General features: G+C 36.4%; 1 protein-coding gene and 1 pseudogene across 2 annotated transcripts in view; both read right to left on the bottom strand.

Annotated features, from left to right (window-relative positions):
- Positions 1 to 25,965, bottom strand: part of OXR1 (oxidation resistance 1) — a 446,972-nt gene that overhangs the window by 213,514 nt on the left and 207,493 nt on the right. For both annotated transcript variants that reach the window (XM_063079313.1, XM_063079315.1), the window contains exon 3: positions 15,989 to 16,185. In XM_063079313.1, the coding sequence (XP_062935383.1) occupies positions 15,989 to 16,185 (197 nt within the window). The remainder of the gene's footprint in view (positions 1 to 15,988; positions 16,186 to 25,965) is intronic.
- Positions 25,242 to 25,735, bottom strand: LOC134364141 (large ribosomal subunit protein eL29-like; annotated as a pseudogene).

Raw genomic sequence — 25,965 nt, 5'->3', positions numbered from 1 at the left:
TAGGGAGGAAGAAAATTCATAGCCTTGCTACTAAAAGCCAGTGTGGGTTGTCATGATGGAAGCCATACAGAGCACAGTCCCATCATTTGGGCAGGTGTTGTGCGCCTTGTGGGAAGACTAGAGAACAGCTTCCTAAATTTTGAACATTTGTTTTCTATTTTTAGAACTACTCACACACACAACGACAGGGAAAATAATTCACATATCAGGAGTTATTTAGGAGGAATGTGATGAATGACATGTATTAATAAAGAAACATTTCAAGGAAACTTGTAGGAAACCTGAGTTTTTCTTATTCAATAAGAAATAAAGGTTGGTTAGGGGTGGATTTGCTAATGATGTTCTTACTTTCTTATATGAGGTAATTAATAATTTTGTTTTTCTCCATCAATGTAACTTTGTAATAAGGGGCATAAATGTAGGGAAACAATGCCAGTAAATTTCATGTTGCTGCACGGTGAGGCTTTCCAAGCAGAGAAAATTGGCTCCTGGGGTAAAGGGTGATAGAATAGAGAGCTCAACACAGATACAGAGATTTATCTCCCTGGAGCTATGTGTTCACATTTTAAAGGATGCTAAACCTCTGAGTTATTTTGTTTATATTCCAAAGGGTTGTAAAAACTTAGAGGCCTCTCCCAGAGAAGATTCACTGACATTATGGACAAATTTTCTCTCCCTCTTGCCAGAGGGAGCAGGGCAGCTGTCCAGTTCCTATATAAATGTCCAAATTCATAATTCAGGGTTTCTGCAACATAGCCCCCTGTAGGTGCCATGACATCTGCCTTCATCATGTTGCCTTGGGAGGACTGGGGAAAGGGCAGCCAAGGAGCTGTTATCGCTGCAGGTAATGAGCCTGATCCAGAAACTGGGCATTTGTTTTTCCCAAGCTAAGACCACTTATTATTGATTAGCTTTTACTTCCTCCATTGACCCCTCTCATTTTCATTCTCCTTCTTCAATGAAATTGCAACCATTTAATTAACTCCTTCCTAGTCAGATTCAGTACTAAAAGCATCACATGCATTATCTTATTTAGTACCAAAATCCTATAAAGTGCTTTTATTCCCACTGAAAAACTGACCAATAAATTTGACATCTGGTAACTAGCAGAGCTAAAATAGCCAGTGAATTGCTAAATTCTAACGCATTTCTTTTGTTCTCAAACCTATGTTATTTCTACTGCTCTACACTAAGCTATACTATACCGTCACTCTTGACTAATAAAAATCAGAAACAGCTAACAGGTCTCAAATGCTCGAATCTTAACAACACAATTTTATCTCTTACTACTTTATGATAATGTGTCTTTTATAGTATGAAAACTGTGTGTGTATGTGTGTGTGTGTGTTTGTGTGTGCGCGCATGCGCGCGTGTGTATGTATGTATGTGATAATATTCACATTATTTTTCTTACTCTGAAAGTTTCTTTTATTATACATACTAAGGACTGGAACTTAGGCAGTTTGTTTTGAGAAAAGAACACAAGTGTTAATGATAAATTCTTGGTTTGGGATAATAAATTGGGTCCAAATAATGAAAAATATCTTATATGTGTTGACAAATAAAGAAAGCCTCAGGCTCTTTAGTCTTGTTTCTCATGGACTAGCAGCATCAGCATCACCTGGGATCTTATTACGGATGCAATATTCCAGGCCCCACCCCAGATCTACTGAGCCAGCATCTGTATCTTTGTGAACTCCCCAATGCACACTAGAACATGGGAAGCAATTCTTTCAATATTTTAAGAGCTTTAAAGCTTTCCCTCTGAGTCCTGCTGATGAAAGGTAAAGTGAAGCCTTTCTCTTGTTCAGGTAGTGTATCATGGAACTGCCTTTGACCCTGAGCCATCTGCTGTTTGCTGCTCATCTTTAAGTTTTCTATAAGTCCCGAAATAATGTAGCAGAAAGGTCTCAGTGCATGTGATATGTTTCAATCCTCCAATAAATAGGGTGTTGAAACAGAATGAATCGTAAGTGTGATTTACACTAAGAGCACAACCTAATGAATACTGATCCAATACTGGAAAAAAATGTTTTCAAAAGGTGTCTGATGTGATACTTAGACATGAATCCCAGTTTGTCCCATCTTTCTTGACAGATTTTATTACTCAAGTATACTTAAAACATAGGTGATGACCAAAGAAGGGAACCAAAGTGCTGCTCACTCTCTCTCTTGATAAAGAATCTTGTCTCCCCGACCCCCACCTCCAACATAGCTTTCAGAAATGCCCTTATTCTCTATTCTTGGGGTATCAAAGCCTCATCCTAATAATCTTCTTCTGCATTTTTGGTCATCTGAATGACATAGTGTCATTTCTTTCCTAAATAACTAGCAGAGGCTAAGAATGGGCAAATTTATTGGATTGATTAAAGAGATGGAGGAAACTACGAAGCTTATTCCCTGCATCTCTGATCATCTTTTCCCAGTTTCCTTTGCAGCCTATTGGTCTCTTCCTACCCCTTCAGAGCTCAGGTCCAGAAATAGTCAGGGGCAGCCAAGAGCTCTAGCAGGGTGACTTGGGACTAAAATGACGCCATGAACTGTCACAGCCAAGAAGAACCCAGAAGACATGACAACTGAACATAATGTGGTATCCTGCATAGGATCGTGATGCAGAGAAAAGACAGTAGGTAAAAAGTATGGAAGTCTAAATACAGTATGAACTTTAGTTAACAGCGGTGTATCAACATTGTACCTAATGGGATATCCTCAATATACTTAATGCATAATGTTTTCATATTTATAACAGGTTATTTTAAATTCAATGCATATTAGTTCAAAAGAGCCATGACTTCAACACTCATTTATTATTATGCATTTTTATCTTTTTTTCTGGCCCATAGAGATATTCGTTTTATTTATGAAAGAAGATATATCTTTCAAATTGAAAAATGATAGCTGTCATTGTTTCAAGTACTCAAGGCCTGAAATCAATGCCTTGATTGGAAAACATTCCTGTTCTTCATTCCTGGTTGGTCACCAATTGTTCTAGACCTATGTCCTTCATCTGTCTGGAATCTCCCTCTTGTTATATTATCTCTGTCTTAGTTTAAGCTTTTGTCACTCTTTGTTAATATTATTTTGATATTTTACTTTTTAGTTAACATTTACTCAGTGTTTACTGTGTGCTAGGATCTTTTAAGCAATTTTTACACATTATCTCATATAAGCCTTATTACAAACCTGAGTGGTACAGGGTAATATCCTCACTTTCCTAATAAAAATCAGAAGTTCAGAGAGATTTAGTGATTTGTCCGGGGTCACAGAGCTACCCAGAATGGCTGAGCCAGGATCCACACCCAGGTCTAGGTAATTTCAGAGCCAAAGCCCTTAAACAACACAACGTACTATCTTTTTAGCTCTTACACTCTAAGTCTAAAATATTTTTTTGTCTGTAGGCACATATATCTCTGCCCATTCTCCACATAAATATTCTCCACAGAAATATCTCTTCATAAAGCCATTTTATCAAGACACTTCCCTAGGCAAAACCCTTCAACAGTTCCCAAGGTGCCAAGATTAAGCCCAAATTCTGTAGTGTAGCACACAAGACCCCCATTATCTGGCCTCAATTCTCTCAAGCCTCATTTCCAACTATTGGAGGTTGACAATGGTAGGCATTCAATTTTTTTTTTTTTTTTTTTTTTAATGAATGAACAAGAATTCTAAAATTGTGCACTGAATTGGAGTTTAGATAGGCTCATATAGGGGTGGAGGTGAAAAATAGGAGAGCATGAGAAGAGAAGATTATTATTTATATTCCTCTTTCCCTTACTTAAGTGCATTTTTTTGGCTATCCCCATCCCATCCCATCCCACTCACCCTATGTTTATTTACAAGAGTGTTTCTCATATCACAAAAGTTCTGTAATTTGAGAGAATTACTTAAAGCAGGAAATAAAAACTTTGTAGTCCCAAATAGCATACCAGAGAGTAAATATTACTTTACTTACAGTAAATATTATTGTGTTGTTTTTTCCACCACTTGATTCATTTGAAATAGAACTTGAAAAAGTTCTCAAAACCGAAAGTACTAATTAAAAGGAAACACTTTTGAATTGGTCTATATGACACTCAGTAAATTAAAGCCAAAGTTCAACTACCTGTGGCCACCTATGATATTTTATCTCCAATATGTTATCAAAGATAATTTTTGTCTCCTATAGCTCAGAGAACTATGAGAGAAAACCAATGCCCTTTCTATCAATATATATTAAAATTTAAGCAAAAAAATAAACCCCAGGGATCTTTGAGTATGAATCCTAGAAAACAGAAAATATAGAAATACAGTAGGCAGACAGACACTATTCAAAGTCTTACTGATTTCCGTGTTGATGGGCTGTCTTCTGTATAGTTAACATATAATGTTTCTCATATTAAGAGGGTTTTATATTCTAACATTATATTTATTAAGAGGGCTTATATTATATTAATAAAAGTGGGTTCTTTTAAATTCAATGCATATTAGTTCATTCCATAAAACAGAATGCACCTGGAGACTTAAGATTCAAATTTATACAAAAGGTTTACTAAATGAATGACCAAACAGAATGGAGGAAATGGGATACTGAGTGTTGGCCATGATTACGAAGACAGTATGGGCTTTCTCCCCTAAAAAACATCCATTTAAGCAGCTAAAGACTTATTCATATAATATTTTGAAGGAATTTAACTTTATTACTTTCAAACATATATGGTAACATGAAACAGATTAACTAACAGATAACACGAAGTAAACCCAGAACATTAATTTACCACAGGACGTACTTTTACCTACGAAAACTCTGTTTGTTAAGCTAATTTGCTTAACCTAATATTTTCTATGTCCTAAAATCATTACAAATCCACATAGATTTATTTTTGTCATAGATTGTGCTAACACAAGGTCTTTTTATGTCACAGTTTGTCCAGATGGTCACAAAGTTTGAAATAGTAAAGTTTTAACATTGCTTACTAATAGCTTGCTTGTATGTAGATGTACACTTAATTTATAGTAAATTTAGTAAGAATGGTCAATAAAACATTTATAATCTTCACTTGGGTTACCCAGAGTTATTAACTGCAGTAAAAAGTAGTTTCAAAACCTTGCTAGAAATACCAATAGAAGCTTCCCCCCCACCCCCCTGCCCAAACTGTGTCTGGCTTTTAACTATTTTTCCATTGTTCTAAATAATATTCTTTTGGTCACAGTGATGAACATGATCAAATTTCTTTGAGGAGCATAAATACGGCAGTATTTTTTACATGTAGAGAAATATCTTTAGATATAAAGTGGGAAGGAGATATCAATAAATAAAAGGAAAAAATAAAATAAGTAGGAGATATCAAGAGTTTTATTTATGAATGTGTACAAGATCCAAAAGCTCTTTAAATTCAAACTAGAGAAATTTGGACATATTTCACTGCTCAAATTGCCATTAATTCTCTCCTTAAATGTTTAAAATTAAATAGGTCTTTCTTAATAATTTGTCATTTTCTTCCCCTAGGTATGCTTCAGTGAAATGGAACATTCCTACAAGTGTTGGTGGATGAAAAGGGCAAGCTTTGGTCGATGACTGTGCTGAAGGACTTATTTTAATAGGGATTTAGCAAATTTCAAATAGGATTATGATTATTTCTCAACCATGAACAATGTCCATTTAAATTATTCTGCCATTTAAATCAGTATAGGTTTAATTGGGCAGTTTAGAAATCATTAAATAGATTGACAAGTATAATTTATTTTTAATGAGTTATAAGACTATTACGCAGCAACTCAAACACAATCCCAACATAATTTTCTCAGAGAAACTTTAGGGTTATTGACATTTCTTAATCCATTTATTACAGCCACGATTAAGCTATGTTTCTTGATCCTGGGTTGATTACTTCTGACAGAGAACAATCACACACTTATGGCAAAAAAGCAAATCTATAAAATATGGTGCTAACTATATAAAATTATAGTTGGCAAGCTTATCCAACATATTACGAGCACTACCAATCTAAAGGGATATAAAAAATTTTTCTTTCTTCTGAGTATATCCCTTGCTGCTTAGTAACGTTTAGTTAAAATTGTATAAACTATTAGTACAAAAAAAAAAAAATCTAATTTCTCCTGAAAGAAATAAGGCTTTCATATAGAGTTGAAAAGGAGTTTCTGTCTGTAGGTTTTCCCTGATCTCATGTTTTAAAGTGGATTTTAAATGCAATAAATAAAAATGATATAAAATAAAAACTCAAACACCTGCCCCCCACATATACACACACAGAGATATAGGCTCTCAAACTCTCATAAACATACATTGAACCCCAAGCTCTGTTTATCCCAGTAATGAACAAAAAATTGAACTTGAATTCCTGATATCTTCAAATTCCACTACCTGAATAAAAATAGCACATTGGGCACTCTTCAAAATCTGTGAAAAGCCTAGGTCCATTTATGGAATTCTAGCTTCCGTGTATAATGAGAAACCCGAGCAATGAAACAATTTTCACTAAAAATTCTTGTGACCCAGAAAATATAAGAAGTCATCAAACTGTCAGAACAAACTTCAATTCAAAACAAAGTCATTTTTCTCCAGAACATAATTTAACTGGAACCCTCACAGCAGTTATCCATTTTAGTTCCTGTGCTTATAGACAGTGACCTGTAATGCTAAGAACGTTCTGCTGATTAAATCACAGAAACTTCCTGCTTTTAGATGAAGAATCTTCTAGTTTGGAGAAAAGGTTCCAGTTCAGTGGTGATCTAGTTTCATCCTGCAGAATGTGTCACCTCCACCAAGATTAGTTTTCTGCTTTTTCTTTTTTTTTAAACCTCCTGTTACAGTATTTTCACTTTACAGTTGATCTTTTTTATTCTTATAATTAAAAAGTCTGGCTTCAAAATGAAAGTTATGTGATGATATTTTAAATTGTCTTGTGTACTCCAATTAAAAAGCAGTTAAATATGTGTCTTGACGTTCTCTGGTTTCTAAAGTAGTTATTACAGGTTTAATTTTGCCAACAACTGAGAAAAATTCCCAGGGGACCCCAATTCTGTAGGCTCTCTTTTCAATGTATAAGCAGCCTGGGGTTACTAAGACACAACTTTGTATTTAACTGTGCTTCATTAAGTTTGTTATGCTCAAAGTATTCTATCCTGAAGGCAGAGCAAAAGACAAGATCGTTGAATTTCAGATTTTACAATTTCACAGGCCAGTAAGTTTTCAAAAGAACATTTTTGAGACCATTTCCCAAATTAATGTTCTGACAAGTAAGGGGATTTAAAAAGAATAAATCTTATACAAACAAACAAAATCTTCCAAACCAATACCACATACTAAGCCATAATTTCACAAAGGATGGTTCCTTTTAACACAAGGAAGAAGAAAAGGAAGGAAGAAGGGAAGAAAGGAAAGAAGGGAGGAAAGAGGAAGGAAGGAAAAAGGAATAAAGGAAGAAACAGAGGGAGAGAGCAAGGGAGGAAAAAGGAAGAAAAACAAAAAGGATACTTTAACTGAATAAGTACAGTTCCATGAAAAACTAGTGTTCTTTTTTAAATTGATCTATTTCATCATCAGTGGTAGAGACTAGCACGTGTGGAACCATTCAATGAGATCTCTGTCAGTGATCTAATTTCACTTATGTTTTTGATTAGAGGTTTGACCTGAAAATATATGTAGAAAATGAGCTCTTTCCCATTGGTCAGTCTACCTAGATTCTCCCCTTGGCTTTGCCACTATTTATACTATAATCATGAATAAATCATTCAACTTTCATAGACTTAATTCCATCAAATGCTACATGGTGGCCATAATACACATCCCACTTACCCTACAGGAATGTTATAAGTACTCACTGCACTCAATGAATATTTGTTAGTCACCTAAAACACTGGCAATGTGTATGTTAAAATGCTCTGAAATCTGTTCATGTTGATCAGACTTGGAGAAAGTGTGGCCAGGTATAAGGGAACTTTAGGATGAATCCTGACAAATGGGTAGTTCATTCAGAAGGCTGAAAGAGGTTAAAGTAATGCCATTCTAGGCAGAAGGAAAAGAACACATAAAGCCTATGACACATCATACAGAGTGACACCTTGTGGAAACCACAAGGAGCTTGTTATGGCTGGATTGTAGGGCCAGAGCATGAAAGGTCTATAGAGTAACAATGTTATCTTGTTGGGAATGAGGAACCACTGTAGAGTTTTCAACCGGACATGAGGTGATCTGGGCACAAGGATCAAGATAGGAGGCGCTTGCTTCACAGAGGGCAGGTACATAGTGCCTCATCCATGCGGCATTCTTCATGTACAACAACAGTAAGCTCAGTAATATTTGCTGAGAACTTGAAAGTTCTAGCTATTATTATAAGCAGTTTAAATATATGTCCTCGTTTACCCCTTATAACAGCCCTTTCAATAAGCACCAGTTTTATTTACTTTTATAAGTGAGGACACTGAGCTTTGAGATTCTAACCACCTTGTTTATACACACATAACTAGCAGGGGGAATGAGTAGGTCCAACTCAGACATCAGACTCCAGAGGCCAAGTTCCTCACCACTGATTCACCCTGCCTGCATTAGCAAAAGAAGGAGCTCAAAAAACACCCACTGAATGGGTGTCAGCTTTCACAGCATTGATCAAAACCATTTAGGATCTTGGAGAGCTGATCTTGTTACCTTTCACTCTAGGCAAGATGGCACTTAAACCACTCTAAAGAGACAATGACTATACTTAAAAAAAAAAAAATTCCCTGGAACATATACTAAAATTTATTAAATTCTCTTTGATATTTACTTTCAATATTCTATACTACAACTTAATCCACATTCCTTATTCTTTTCTTGGTAGAAATGAAGAATATCTGGATACCTCCTGCTGTGGATTGATCGAATTGCGTCTCATGTATTAGAAACTTAATCCCCACGGTAACTGTTGAGGGTGGGAAATCCTATTATGGTATTTGAAAGGTGAGGCCTTGAAGAGGTGATTAGATTGTAGGGCCATGCTTAGTGAATGGATTAATAATGGTGGTCAAGGGTGTGGTTCTGAGGGCTTTAAAAGGAGAGCATTTGAGAATCTCTCTCTTTCTGCTCCACCATTTTCTGTCATGTGAGACCCCTGCATTACTGTAAAGCCACCACGAAAGAAAATCCTCACCAGATATGTTCCCTGGACTTTGGATATGCCAGCCTCTGAAACTGAAAGCAATAAATTTAATTTTCTTATAAATTACCCAGTTCCAGGTATTTTGTTATATGCAACAGAAACAGACTAATACACCTCCTCTTGCAAACAACGCAGGGAAGCCTGAGGGTCATTACTTGTCCTGTCAGTCATTTTCATCTTCATGCTGCACATGTCAGTTCCATTAGTCTTTTCATAAGCTAATCCTATCGGAAGGAAGGCAAAAAAAAAAAAAAAAACTTTTGAAGAAAAATCTCTTATTAATGCATCTAATGTCCTATAATTGAAACCAGTATAATTGATTTCTCAGTTAGCACTGAGATAATTCATCTGCTAGAATGTTTGTAAAAATTGTGTACGATGTAAACACATTTTACATAAACAACCTATCACCTCTCTAACTTAACCTGTTTTATTTTTCTTTAAAAACATATCATTCCTTGACAATGTGTTAAATATCTGATCGTTTATTCATTGCCTATCTTCTCCACTAGAATACAGGCACTTGAAGATGGACTTGGTCTTGTTTATGCTTGTATTTGCAGCACTTTAAACAAGGCCTGGCATGTAATAAGTATCCAGTAAATATTTCTTGAATTAATAAATGAATGAATTAATAAGAGAATGGATTTTCTTATGTGGAAAAGATTGAGTTATACATATCCCCCAAATAAACCCAGAATTCATTCATCTGAATATAACTAGAAATGATTGTAAAGAACATTGAATGATTAATCATGGAAGGTGTCCTATAAGGAGAAGATGGCTGTAGTGAGATTAATTTAGATAAGACAGAAGGTGGAGACTGATCCATGTCGGGAAAGAGGAGATTAGTAAGGGTGAGCAGGCTGTCAGTTGCCGTGATAAAGTGAGAACCTGAGAGGCAGAGATCTCAACTGAAGGAAGATTCTAGAGGTATTATTCAGACACCTGTTAGCCAAGGATCCCTCTTACTGGACCTCTTAAGAAGCCCTGCTGAGGGAGAAATCTGGGAAGGCTAAGTTCAAGGCTCTCTGCCTTCTCCGTGAAGTTGCAGAGAACATTTACATGGCGTAAGTAATAAAAGAGAGATTTGATAACTCTAATTTTTCTTATAGATGTAAAGGTTATATTACCTTTCTCACTGTTCTCCACAGCAGGTATTCCGATCCTTCTCTAATGCTCCAAAGCTCTTTCTGTAACTGAACTCTCAGTAGGTTCCCTCCTCTCCTCCTCTACTGAGAAGAGCGAGACTCATGCCATGACCCTTTCTAACTCCACCTTCCTGGCCCCCGACATTTATTTAGCACTTCACACTGTACTAAGGGCCGGGATTAATGAGATTTGAGGGCATCTTTCCCTCCTCATGGGAATTGAGACCTGGTATGGAGGCAGACATGCCAACACAAGAAGACAAGAGATACAAGGGTCTTCAACAAGTTCATGGAAGGATTCATATTATTTTTTAATTCATGTCTCCATGAACGTTTCAAAGTACCCTGGTATAGGTAAACACAGATGCCAAGGGCGTCTGCAGGCAGGGAAGGAAGAGGGTGGTGAGGGTGACGTGCTCTATGAAGCCAATAAAGAGCCTCTGAGTGTGAGCGGCTTTACAGTCTTATGTATTTCTACATCTTTTGGATTCCACAGCACTTTAAGGGAGCCCCCTCTGCCGTCTGCTGCCCCCTTATTCACCCCCCACATGTCATTTAGGGCATTCTGTCTTGCATTCTGCTCACTGGTGTGCTCCTTTTAACCAAGCACTCCTTGCCCCAACCTATATGATGCCCTCCTCAAAAGCACTTTTCTTTATATTCTTAGCAGCATCTTCTATGAGGCCTTCATGTGGTGGGGACTGATCAGGGACTAACTGGCTTTGGATGTTTCACTGTATGAACTCTGATTATAGGGACATCCATTCAAGAGTTGTCCTATTTCTTAACTGTCAAGTGAAAATCCTCAGTATGGAAAGACTTTTACTAATAGTCACAGAAGCTGGAAAGAGATGTATGTATGATCCAGCTCCAGCACCCTCGAGTGAGGAACAAATATTACATGTAATTATATAGTGCACCTTAAGAAGCGATGGCACATTTTTGGATCCCTTGTGCACAGTTTTCATCACTACCTCCATACCTCATATGTGACTTTTGCAGGAGTCTTTACATGTAGTTCTCTGAACTAAGGGTAGTGGAATAAATAGAGTATTATAAGTATCTGAGTCTACTAATAGGATTCATCTTCTATCTTTAAGTAGAAGTTGTTGTTTTGAAGGATATGTATTTCTTACATACATTCAAACTCAGGTAGTTTTATGTAGCACAAACAAATATTGGAAAAGTGAAAAATTCTACACTTTATCTATTCATACATTAGTGTTAGTTTATTAAGTTAATGTTTTGTTATTTTAGTTCTAATTAACAATTCTATATTTAAAATAATAATATAATTTTAAGTATCTGAAAGACTTCTAATATCAAGTACAGGGATTTTTCAAACTGCAGGCCACAACTTGTTAATAGACCACAAAACTGATGTAATGAGTCGAGATTGTATTTAAAAAATGAAATAGGATAAAATAGAAACAATCAGAATAAGTAGTAAGAGAAATATTCTTAGAAAATTTTGTTTGAGCTATGCTGTGGATTGAATATACCTCCAAAACTCATTGAAATTTAATCCCTACAGTAACAGGGTTGAGGGTGGGAAATCCTACTGTGGTAATTGAAAGGTGGGGCCTTTGGGAGGTGATTAGATTGTGAGGACTATGCCCTGGTGAATGGATTGACCCATTCATGAAGTAATGGGTATTGTTCTGATGGCTTTATAAGAAGAGCAAGTGAGGGGGTTAGTCTCTCTCTAGCTCATGCCATTCCTGCCATGTGATACCCTGTGTTACTGTAGAGCCACCACCAAGAAGGCCCTAACCAAATGTACCCTCTGGACTGTGGACTGCCCAGCCCCTGAAACTGTAAGAAATAAATTATATTTCTTTATAATTACACAGTTTCAGGTATTCTGCTATAAGAAACAGAAATGGACTAATACAAGCTGTGGTGGTATATGACTGTGTACACACAAGGTGGTAGAATTCTAGAATGGTTCCTAAGATTTCCCATCCTTTTGGTGCATACACTTGCATAATGCTGGGCACTGTAAATATGATGGACTTTATTCCTGTGACTAGATTGTGTGGACCTTAAGAAAGGGAAATTATCTGGGTGGACCTAACCTAACTGCATGAGTCCTTTAAGAGCAGAGAGTGTTTCTGGTTGTTCACAGGAGAGAAAGTCAGAGATCAAATGAGAAGAATTTGATATGAAATTTCTGGTTTGAAGACGGAGGGGACCACCTGGCAAGGAAAGCAAGTGGCCTCTAGGAGAAGAGAGTGGTTCCTGACTTACAGCCATAAGGAAATGGGGAGCTTAGTCCCACAACTGCAAGGAACTGAAGTATGCCAACAAAAATGAGTTTGGAAGCATATCTTTCCCTGGTCGAACCTCCAGATGAGAACTCAGCCCCGCTAACACCTTGATTCCAGCCTGTGACACCCCAAGCAGAGAACCCAGCCATGCCATATGGACTTCTGACCCACAAAAGTGTGAGCTAATAGATGAGTGTTGTTTTGAACCGCAGAGTTTGCTGTAATTTGTTTCACAGCAATAGAAAACTTGTGCAGTACTTTGATTAGTTGTGATAATAAAAAGAGAACAAGAGAGAAAAAACTTAGAAAGACATTGATTTGGTCTCTTTCACTGTACAGATGAAAAAACATAAGGCCAATTGACAGTAAATAACTTGTGCCAAGATCACGCAGTTAGTGCCAGAAGTAGGGGAGAAAAAAAAGCTCTTTCCTGAGCCACAGTCCTGATATAATGACTACTTTCTTTTTAACTTATCTGAAGATTCATATATTTCACGTTGATAGAGACTAGCTTTTCCTCTACTTATTCCAAATCAACGAAATTTTATTATACTTCTTCTAAGACTGCTTATTCTGTTATAAATAATAATGAGTGTATACTGTACCATTTTTTTTGCTCTTTTATCAGGTATAATATGTTCTGTTATTAAGAATAAGTAAGGATCTGAGCCTATATCTATACTAGGAGGCTATAAATTCTATTTCCTCGGGGTCTCTCAACAGTAAGGAGATCTTCTACATAAGTTCATGAAGGATAATAGCTGTGACATCAAAAAGAAATTTCTAGAGAATCTACTGCAGCTATTCATTAGCCACTAAGAGGCATTTCAATGAATGCCAAGTTTATCTATTTCTTAATTTATTTACTTGAAAATTCTTTAAGCCCCTAGAATCACTGCTTGAATTTAAATCTGTACAATGTAAATATTGTATTTCATTGCTAAATTTAAAGGTAGTACTTCACTTGGCCACAAGAGGGCTCCCAGGTTTTTCCAGTAGTGGGAACACTAAATTGAGTCATTGAAAGCTAACTTTCAATGAAAGGGCATACTGGCTAGTGGACGGGTTAGCATGGTTGCCCTCAATGAGATTATCTAGAAATTAAGGTAAAAATGTTACTCCACTGCATTATCCATAGAAACTCCTCCGGCTCACCACTGTGCAGAGGGGCCTGGCTTCCTTTTGAATGATACCAAAGGCTGATTCTAACATGTCACAACAGAAGGTGAATTTCATTTCAGAGTCTGCTCTCTATGGCTTATGGCTCCTTTAACTTCTCTAAGACTTTATTTCTCATCTATAAACATAAAGTGTAACACCACCTGTCAGAGTTGTTGCAGAGGATGAACTGAGATGGAAGATGGAGCTTAACTTGTCCCTGTTATATAAAATTACCATAAATGGAAATTTTTATTGTTGTTGTTGATTACCAAAAATTTTACTAAGAGACACTGAAGTAGACTGGTTTTGTGAAAGAAACGTTCAGTATAGGGGATTACATGATTGCTAATATTTCAGCCTTGAAAATAATGTTTCCAGTTTCCAATAATAGAAGGGAATTCCAATAATAGATACAGTAAAATAAACAGTTCAGATGTCTCTTTTAACACAATAGACATGCCATTGACATTGATTATGAATCAAATTGTTGTAAATTAAATAATTAAAAATTCACTAGTGGTGGTGCTATTGAAAATAACTCATAGTTCATCTTGCTGCAATTCGAACTCACCCTTTAGACTTCTATTTTCAAGAATAAGATCTTTGTTCACTGTGGCCAAGCTGGTCAGTGTTTCTCCCTAATTTTCTTATTTTTAAGGAATATTGAGTTTGTAGTATAAAATTTATTTTCTGGAGGCAAAATGCTATATCTTTTTAGCCAGTTAATAAATCCAACAGCAACAGAAGGTGGTAGACATGTTGAAGGGTAGGAAGGGAGGACATTGGTAAATGGAGAGGCAGTCATGTAAACTTTATGAGCTTCTCTAGTTGATTAATTTTCAGAACTGTACTATCAAAAATTTTAGAAATGGAAGTATGCACCTGTCTACATTGTCTTATTAATTCTCGTTATCTGACTATGTACATCCTCAATGACACCATGATGGTTGCTGGTTGAAAAATAAGACTTGAACATTTTAATCTGGAAAGAGGAAGCCTGAAGTGGGTATGGGTAGAAGACATAAAATGGTGAAAAGGAAAAAGCTTGGTTTTACCAGCCAAATTTGAGATAATACTAGACCTATAAGGAACCCTCTCTCCAAGCTTGATAAAATCAATTTAACCCAAAGACATTGGAAGATGACTCGACAAAAGTCACAGGGAAAATTAGCACAGGACTCAGAACTAGGAATCTGGTCTCTTGATTATCATTTCTAGATATGGATGCTAAAATATCCGAGAAAAAAAATTTAATCATCTTAAAACAAACATCCCCTATTGGGGTGTTGGGGGTGCTAATGCCAAAGAAAAATTTTGCCTTGGATGTAACTTTGATAACCCATTAAGCCATGGTTTGTACCATTAAAACTTTTGGATGTGTCCAAATCTCCAAAATGAAATAATATAAAAGGCTAACACAGCCATCTTCTTCATGGGTGGATTTACTTCCCCTACTCATACTATCTTCTACCATATATGATATGTCTCAAATAGATAACTTTTGTTTCAAATAGACCTAAGACAGGAAAAATTGTTATTAGTTAAAAAACAAGGCCAAAATCATGCTGGGCAAATACTGGCACACAAAATTTGGTAATTCGACATGTTTAAATTAATTACCTACAACTCTCCATTTAAATGATAGAGTTCAAAATTAAAGGATATTATTCTATTTGGAAAAAACACATAATGCCTGCAAGACCCTATCCATAGCCTACAACTCTCTCATATAAAAGGTTCTGGATGTGATTAAATCTCTCCAAAGGAAAGCAATGTGGAAGACCAAAACAGACCCACAATATAATTTGTCCTTTCTGACAATGTAATAACTTTCTACTTTCCTAGTGACTTTGTTAGTTACAGGCTTACATCAGCCAGTATCTTAACAAGCTGACAGAACAGGGTCAGAGACTTGGGAGCCGGAAGGGAAAACGAAAAGAAGAAAAACAAAAAACAGAACCGGCACCGGCTGAAGAATGGCTAAAATAAAAATAGTAGCACATAAGCTGAAAAATTGGAAAACCTAATAAATATATACTCCCCTTAGGGTAAGATACAGAAAGTCTTCGAGTCTCCTCTCATATTTAACTTTGCTGAAGGTTTTCAGTATTTTTGCATCTTCATGTTCAGGCCATGTAAGATAATGTCCAAATAAACCAACAGAAAGTATACGTTATATAGCAAGGGGCCATTTAACTAAGCAGAATCACAAATGCACAGTGCCTTTAGGCAGACTTCACTTATTCATTTGCATAAAACATTTGGAGCTCACCAATAGTGTAGAACCTCTTCAGTTCACTCCTTCGGGAAGGATGCTTCTGGGTATTGGCTGTGTTATTCTGCTCTTCTTCAATGATGGGGGTCTTGGGTGCAGGCGGCTTACTGGCTTGAGGCGTTTGCTTTCCTGCACCAGCCAAAGGGTTGAACCCTGGAGCAGTAATATCCACTGACTGGGACTTTTTCTTCAACCTACAGATAAAGAATACCACATGATGTGATTACTGACTCCAAAGACATGCTTGTTCCATGTTTATCACCATCATGATTTTTTTTTTTCTCAACGACTGAGTTATATTTGGCCTTAAAATAGAAACAGGTGTACTCAAAAATTATAGACCTCCCCTACAGTATTTTAAGATAAATTCTTCAAATATCTTTGAAAATAAATAGAAAAAAAAAATCTGCCTAATCATTTTGAAAGGTTTCATTAAAATATATTAAAATGTAAGGTGATAAGGACTTTTATTTTTCCAATAAAAAACTAAAATATGATGTCAGGCAGAGATAATGCATTTGGTTATTGTATGTAGTTCTGAAAGGAGTATTTTTAATACTATAATAAAGCATTAATTAAAAATAATTCATTGCAACTCAGAAAAGGATAATGAAATGATTATTTTTTAACTACATGCTGCCAGTGTTTTTCTGTTTAAGTAACAGTATGTTAGCTGTAAAAATTCTATAGTTAACGTTATTTCTCTACACATTCTCAATGACAATACATGTGTTGTTCAATTCTGCATTTTAGAGAGCTGACATTGGGCCTAATGTGGAAAGCAAAAAGCTATCCATGAAAAATTTTCCCCACTCATGCCTCTTTTCTTTTAGTGTAAAAATCATTGATAAATGATATCAGTAAAATTCAAACATTTCATGCTACACAACTAATATAATTAAACACAGCCCAGTTTATCATTGGCTGCCCTTGGTATTTTCAGAAGCTAATGTTATAAGTGCCATTTTTCAAGTTGTAATTCTTTATAGAAAACAAGGTGGCAATTTTCCTTATTATTTATGATAATCACAACTGCACAAGTAATTTCTTAAAAGTTTCATACATTTTCATACCTCCACACTTTATTCAGGCTTTTCTGGTACCCTGGCTTCCACTTTCTGCCACACTGTCATACCCTGAGCTCCAGCTTCTAGACCTAGCTTAACCATGACCTCTAGGAAGCATCGCATGACATAAACCATCCAGCAGAGGGAGTTATTTATAATTAAACACTAAAAGCTTTTCTGAATTGAATATCAGAGCAAAAGTTTGTAAGGAGGGTACCATCTATCCATTAGTAAAAGATTCACTAACAAAAGCAGTGTTTACTAAATTTTAGTCACTTAATTTAATTATCACCTACATGATTTCTACCTTATCCACATACCACCTATATCAACGACTTAATATTCATGGAAATAGATTTGCTCTCTCCAAATTTCCAACACATACATTAGAAAGTGCTCAAAAGTTAGTCATGAGAAATACAAATTAAAACCACATTGTGCTCATAACACACTCGCCAGATGGCCGAAATGTAAAAGACACAATCCTAAATCTAATGACGAATTAGCAACTAGAATTCTCCTGCACTGCTGGTGGGAGTGTGCACTGGTAAGACCACTTTGGAAAAACATCTGGCAATACTCACTGAAGCTTAAGCCATTCATCTTTATATGTTCACCAAAAGACACACTCAAGAATGTTCACAGCAGCACCAATACATAAAAACTGGAAACAACCCAAATATCTATCAACAGTAGAATGGAATTTTATACAGCAATGAAAATGAATGAACTACTACTATTTGCAACAACATGGATGGTTTTCATAAAAATAATTTCAAGCAACAGAAGCCAGACATAAAAGAGCCCATACTGTATGATTCCATTTACATGAAGTTCAACTATAGGCAAAACTATCTACGAAATTTAAAGTGTGGGTAAGGCAACCATTGGGGAGTTATTACATTGCTAGTAACATGAAGGGGTTTCTGAGATTCCGGTAATGTTTTGCTGGGTACAAGGATGTATTTATGTTGTGAAAATTTAATGATCTATTATTTTTGCACTATTCTGGGTATATGCTATCCTTCAATAAAATATTCTCATATAAGAAAATGACTGACTTTTTAACTTACTCATTTACAAAGATTATATATAGTTACTGAATGGGTACTTGCCACAAAAAGGTGACAATAAATATAAATAGAATAAAACTCTTGGCCTTTCAGCCCCCCAAAGACTGAGGGAATAGAGTGAAATTTAACAACACATCCTTTCCCCACTGGGGATGGCTTTTCCCCGTCCCCCTGATTGTCATGAGCTGAAATGGACTGTTCATTCATTCCTTGAATGGCTACTCCGCACATGTACTTTTGTAGGCACCAGAGATACACAGCAAACAAAACACACAAACCACCATCATGGAGACCTCATTCTTATGGAGAATAACACTTAAGAACTTCTTAAGTAAATAAACAAACCAATATACAACAAATCAGCTAGCAAAAAGTGCCGTGGATTAAAATGAAGCAGAGTAACAGGGATAGGGATTGAAGGTGTTCATGCATGCTATTATATTTAGGAGAGCCAAGTAGGGCTCTTGGACCATCAGACTTTTAAGAAGAGACTGCAGGAAAAAGCCACGAGCATATTTGAGGGAGTAGCATTTCAGAAAGTGGGGAACTTGTTCGTAGTGTTAGAGGAGCAGGAGGCCACTGCGCTGGAACAGAGAAAGGGAGGGGAAGAGAAGCCAGAGATGAAGTCATCAGGATGATGCCAGGGGCAGGGGAGCGAGGCCAGATCACAGAGAGCTTCAAGGTCATTAAAGAACAAGACCAAGAAAGGGGTTGAGCAAAGGAGTCACGACATAATAAAAATCACTCTGGGCTGCTTTGCCGAAATTAGGTTGCAGGCTATATCTCAAAGATAAGCAAGCTACATGCAATGTCCTTCAAGAAGGAGCCACCAGGGCTGGACAGTTAGCTCAGTTGGTTAGAGTACAGTGCTGATGACACCAAGGTCCAGGGTTTGATCCTTGTACCAGCCAGCTGAAGAAAAAAAAGAAATAGCCACCAAAAATTCACATTCGGTACCACATACTTGAGGAAACAGAGATTTACTTTGTACATGGTTATCTAATTTTTATTAATACCTTGGTCTTCCCAGTATTGCTATTTTTATCTTAGTTAGGAATTTGTAGACTGGAGCTAAAAGTTACAAAAATACTACGTTCAACTAAAGAAGGTATTAACATTAAGAAGAAGAATAGGTTAAGAAATTAGTTGTGTATATACACAATGGAATACTATTCACTCTTAAATACTTTTCTTAAAATACTTTTCTTCTTAAAAAAAGAAGAAAATCCTGTCATTTGCAACATCATGGATGAACATGGAGGATATTAAGTAAAATAAACCAGGCACAGAAAGACAAATACCATATGATCTCACTTATATGTGGAATCTAAAAGAGTTGAACTCATAAAAGCAGAGAGTGGAATACTGGTTACCAGGATCTGGGGTGTAGAGAGACTGGCTGGGGAGATGTTGGTCAAAGAATACAAAATATCAGGAGGAATAAGTTCAAGAAATCTATTGTAGAACATGGTGACTATAGTAAATAACAATGTAGTGTATTTGGAAAATCACCGAGAGAGTAAATTTCAAGTGTTCCTACCATAAAAAATAAGTATGCAAGGTAATGCATATGTTAATTAGCTCAGTTGGGCCATTCCACAATGTGTACATTTCAAAACATCATGTTGTACAGAATAAACATATAAAATTTTTACTTCTCAATTAAAAAAAGAAAAAAGAAGAAAAATAAGTTGCAGGTCACTGAGGAAACAAAGTTTATTTGTCCCAGCATGGTTTTCCAGAAAAGCACAGTGAGATACACAAAGACTTAGACTGCACTAAAAATATGCTGAACCATTTTTGACTTATTATAGTTCATCCTATAAACTTTATTTCAAAATTAAATTTGAATTTCAATATAGACTGAGTTTTTTTGTGGGGGGGAGGTTCAGGGGAGTAGGGATTTAAAAGAAAGGTGTTGAATTTCACAGAAAGCCAACTGCTCTTCAGTTCTCAGCAACAATTATCATCATTAACAATTATCTGCGTTTTGTAAATGTGACAAGTTTTACCTGAAATGCACATAGAAGATTATTTTATCACGAGCAAGTATTTATATTTTATGTTGGCTTGTTTTATAATTGATCTGAGTTACTAAATTAAACTCATATCAGATTAGGATGGCTTATATTTTATAAAATTATAATTGATGGAGTTCTAAATCACTTCAAAATGTTTGCATGTCCCACAGCTCTTTTTATAGCCTCCTTGGAAAGAGCAAAGGACATAATGCTGGGCTCCAAAAGACCAAAGGCAAGCAGAAAATGACCAAATACTCTTCCCAACCAGGACTTGAAGAGTAGCATGTTTTTATTGTTGCTGAAGTCTAGAACACTTCTAGTAGGTTTTCTGGCTTGCTTCAGACAAGACTTCCATTTGCACGTTCTTAGAAAGCAGAACTCTGTGGGTAATTGAATTACTCCCTAACAATTCTAAAAATGACTACTGTGGTTGACAAGGAAACCTGCTAAATGCTACCTTCAATTTTCAAATTTCACGGAAGAGGAAGTCTTTCCAAATTTTTAACAATGTTCTTAATTAAGTGTGTTAAACAAATGTAAATATAGCCTGATGGAATATGTAGCTGTGCATGAGATAAAATACCCTTTGATAATAAATGAAAAATTACAAATACAAAAATAATCTCTTAATAGGCACTGAAAGGGTCTTTGTTTAATGTGCTTAGCATTTCCAAAGGAAAATGACTGCAGATGTCTTGTCTCGCATGGAGAATAGGAAATGAGTAAGGGAGTCATCCCTCCTGGCATGGCTCCTGTAAGCAGACTGCCTGGTGTTTCATGATCTGTGCTTCCTCTTGTTCCTCTGTTTTTGAACAGGAAAGAACTATCCTACTCCTGTCCACATGTATTCCAACACCTTCTTTCATCATGATAACAATGTTGGATGCTTCTCTGAGACTCAGTTTCCTCATCTGTAAAATGGGGTAAAACATACCCAGAAAGGTTCTGAGAATCAGGTGAACACCCTGCATGACAATGCCTAACATAGCATCTACACAGAAAGTTCTAAGTCCCAATCTCTTTATGACAGTACGTAAAGTGATGATATAATTTGTTCCTCAAACTTCCCAACAATGTTGAGAAAATATCAGCTTCTCAGGCTTCTGCAACCCTACACCCTTTAGATAAACATCAAGCCTACAGGGACTGCACTGCATTTTGTAGGAGGCATCACTCATTCTGGATTGTGGGTTTTGGGGAAGGAGTGGTGGATAACTGAGGACAAGCTAAATAGGTGTCCCTTGTGTGCTGTGCAATTTGATATTTCTCCTGTGACAGTCCCCAAATCTATCAGAAAACAATCAAACCCAGCAGACAGTTCACTTGAGTGTGTATATTTTCTTAATCTGTGTAGGGTTGACCTACGCCAGCAAACTCAGAAGCACAGGTAGAAATCAGGGAATTATGAGGAAGTAAGGACAGGAAGTGGCGAGAAAGTATGAGGAGGGCGAATGATTTTCCTACCCTGTAAAAACAGATTTCAAGCCCATTTCAAGCCCATTTCTCCAAGGAGCAGGAAAATCCTAGTAGGCTGATGATGAAATCTAAAGTCAAAGGAACTGGAGAAAACAAGAACTGACAGAATACTTTCAATACCAACCAATTTAAACTGAATGACTCTCATAGTAATCGAGTAAATTTCACCCTTGCATAATTTACTTCTACGTTAATAGAAGCATAGAAAATGTTGTACTCATTTTCTGAATCAATTTTTGAGTATAATAATGCATCTTTTGGGACATCCCAAACCCCAGGGCTTGGGCCAACAGGGACTGAATGCGGCTCTACACCACCCACAACACAGGGCTTCTCCCAAACATTTGAGTCAACTCTACTTCAATGGTTTTCACCATGGGGAAGCTTTCTTTAAGCTGCTTCATATTTAACCCCTTTTTATTGTTATTTACCAGTGTCAGACTGTTTTGGTCTTATCTTCCTTTTCCCTCTCACACTGTAGGGTTTTGACCTTCTATCTCCACCCCTCTATCATCGTCCCTTTAAGTGATAACTAAGTGATAATGGTTTTCATCTCTCCTTGTCTATCAGGCTCTGTATCTTTTAACAGTTTTGTTATGTTGTGGAAATACTGCATGCATAACTCTACCTTAGGCCTAAACTATATCCTGATAAGACTTACATACATAAGAAAAAATGTTTTTACTTGAGTACTTAACTGGAGTTACCTCTCCCATCAAGTGGAATTCAAATTGTTCTGGCATTATAATTAATTGGATATGTTCCTGAGTTCTGTAGCTATCTGGAAAAAATGAATCTTCTACCATTCACTTACTGTAGTCCTAGATGCCAGGGGGCAATAGTAGCAACAACTGAGAAAATCTACTAAAGTATAATGGGACTATTTCCTATGCCTTAGAAATTTAAGGTGGTATAACATTGGTATGTAAAAGCTACATTTCCATATATTTGACTGTGTACCTTGAGAATAGTAGAATAGTGGTTAAGACTATGGACACAGGAGCCAGAGTAACTGGAATTAAATCCCTACTACGGCATTTATTAGCTGTGTAACCTTGGGCAATTAACTTAACCCTCTCCTTGCCTCAGCTTTCTCATCTGTAAAATGGAGATATTAATAACACCTATGTCATAAAATTGACATGATGATTAAATTAATATTTGACAAAGCACTTAGAAAAAAAATTTGGCATATAAGTATTACATAAATTTTTGCTTTAAACAAAACGAGCAAACATAAAAAGTCATTGAACATTCATAGTGTATCAGGTACAAGGCCACACGTCATACATACATTATTTCATTTATAGATCACAACAAACCTGTGAAATAGGTATCATATTTCCTACTTGTAGAGAGGTCAACTGAGTGTAGAGAAAGTAAGGAAGCTAGCAATTAGGGAAGCTGGAATCCAACCAAGGTAAGACCTTTGACCTAAGACCTAAAGGCCATACTTTGGAATTAAAAACAGAAATAAATTTCAGCTCTTACATTTATCAGCCATGTGACTTTGGGCAAGGACCTGGGCTATCTAGGTCTTACTCATAATAATGGTATTAGGCTATTTGCCTGCTCTACCTAAGAAAGCTATTGTGAACATAAAATGTGTTAACTTCTATAAAAGCAGTTTGTAAAATTCCACAGAAATCTACACTACACAAATTCATAATTTTCCCCATTCATTTATTGTACTTACACAAGTGTGTGTGTGTATGATTGTGCCCCAAAGGCTCAACACTGGTAGTCCTTTCCTGTAATTTTCAGCATGAAGATCATCTATGGTTTGCATATATCATTACTATTAGAGAAACTGTCTCCTTGCTTCCTAAAAGAGCTAATGTAAGGATATTATTTAAAGTAGTAAAGCTGCTGAGAATGCAGGTTTTTCAAGTTGGATACTGTGGCTGCTGCAAAAATCTCAAGTCACTCAAAAAGAGCTTCTGGGAGCAAATGCCTAAAAAATTTTCACATTGCAAAATTAAGGGTTATGTTATCCCTTCTATACAGTCTGACTAAAATTCAGCAGCTAAAAACAAACCATAAAATCAGCAAAACCCAAGAATATTCAGAAGTTCAACCACAGAAGAACAGATTGGAAACTTACTCATTGAGTAAGAAAACAATTCCTGGGGGTACAGAATATGCCAATTCCAGACTACTCTATAATTGCAGTGGCCATGCTACTCTTTGTGCCCCTAAACAGGAGGATTAAGACAGAAAGTTTCATTAATGTGGAAATGGGAATTGTACAGCTTCCTTTTAAAAATCCAAACCAATGTAAAATCCTTCAGCAGTAGTATACTTTGGGAATGCAAATTGGTGTTGGAACAATTAATGGGATACCAAAACTAGATAGCCTATTATAATAAAACATGTCTTTAACCCTGTATTCCATTCTAAGAAATTCATGCTTTCCCATCTTAGAAATTCATAGAATAGAAAATTCTAGAATTAAGCCATAGGTGCAATGATATGTAGGAACAGTTTCCTAGAAATTGTAGCAAAAAGAAATTATCTTGTTAAATCCAATTGAATTCAAGTCTGTGAAGGGCAAGGCCAGTGTAGATCACAAGAATCACATAGAAGCGTACATGGATGCACTGCCATTATACATAATTTTATGCTATAAATACTAGAAATTAAATTCTAAACCAATTCTGCCTCTCCAGAGTTTAATAAGCCCTAACATAAAAGGTTGACATTTCTTACTGACCTTCCATGAGAAGGACATCTAAGACCTCCAAGTTTGTCAGCTGGTTTATTTATATCCCAATGCTTCCACCAGCTCAGAGAAAAGAGGTATAAAAGAGAAGAATTTTCTATTAGAAGTCCTCACCACCAGATCAACGTAATTACTACATTCATGAAAATTCTATGCTGTTCACCATTTTATTCCTAGGACTTAGTATATTGCTTGGCATATACAAGGAGGCACTTAGTAAATTGTTAAATGAATGAATGATTTCATCATGGGAATAAAAAGCACACAACAAATGATGCAAAAATGCAAGTCTATATTTAAAAACTCAGGAAAATGAACTAAAAGACTAAGACTTTGGGTAGTTTGATTGCAGATACAGTGATTAAGTTAATGCACCCATATAACATAGCCTTCTTCCCACACCATTATGGGAAAGTGTATTGGGGCTTAGATAAAAAAGGAAATAGTTTCATTTCATAATTAATACTATGATAAATTGACATCCTTATGAAAAATTTTCAATGGTGGTATGGTGGTGTAAAAACATCAAAGACTCTCAAAGATCTGGGTTCAAGTTCAGGATCTACTGCTTTTAACAACCCAATGATGAGATGTTTTGATTTTATTGATTAAGAATATGTACTATATATTCTTGTAGTAATCATTAAGAATTTTGCATATCATCTTTCTACTATAAAGTTTCAAAGCACTAAGTTAATAGTAGCAAAATTTTTATGAGTTTCCCCCTCTGTGTACTTTCTGATTATGCCTCTATATTATAAGCATTTGCTTTTTTTTTTTTCCCCTGACTCAAGTTTATTCATACAAACACAGAAGGACACAAACCCTATGCAGACAACAGCCCAGGGTTCACACCAGTCCTTCTGTCCTCACATTGGCAGACAGAGGCCTTTACTCTGGAGGCTTCATGGGGGGCTGGGAACCTTTTGGAGCTTGAGCTGGAACTGCAGCTAAAGCCATGTCCTGGGCCTTGGTTTGAGCCCTGGCCTTGGCCTTTGGCCAGAAGAGCCTGAGACCCTTGGCAATGCAAGCATGAGCATACTTCCCGAGCTTGGGGTGGGAAATGTAGGAAATGTAGGTAATGTAGGTAATGTAGCTAAGTCAATCAAGCTTGTGGCTGGCGCCCTTTGGGATCGTGGGCTTGACCTCCTTGGGCTTTACAAGGGCCTTGATAACCTCAGCATGTGCACACATGGCCTTGGCATTGTTGGCCTGCCTTTTCTTCAGATTCTTCTTGTTGTGCTTCTTGGCAAAGAGCATGTTCCTCAGGAACTTGGGGTCTACCCATTAAGAGATTCATATCTTTGTGATCGAGGTTTCTTAATGCCATTTTTCTGCCATTTTTGGAATTGGTTGTGTGTGCTGTGGTTCTTGGACTTGGCCATGTCTGCACAGTAACCCGTGGTTGCTGAAGCCCATTCACTTTGAAATTACACAAATTTCCAATTTATTTCAGTTTTTGCCTTGGAACTTCAAAGCTTTTCAACTGGAAAAGCCTGAAAGTGGAAACACATTATGTAAATCCAAAGATTAGGGCTTGAAGGATTTGGAAGTCAAATTCTTGTAAATGTTAAATAGTCTATTGCAATAACTCACAGAGCTAAAATTTAATTTC

The sequence above is a fragment of the Cynocephalus volans genome, chromosome 15, assembly GCF_027409185.1.
Source record: "Cynocephalus volans isolate mCynVol1 chromosome 15, mCynVol1.pri, whole genome shotgun sequence".
Lineage (NCBI taxonomy): Eukaryota > Metazoa > Chordata > Mammalia > Dermoptera > Cynocephalidae > Cynocephalus > Cynocephalus volans.
The sequence above is the reverse complement of the archived record's forward strand: the minus strand, read 5'-3'. Positions and strand labels throughout refer to the sequence as shown.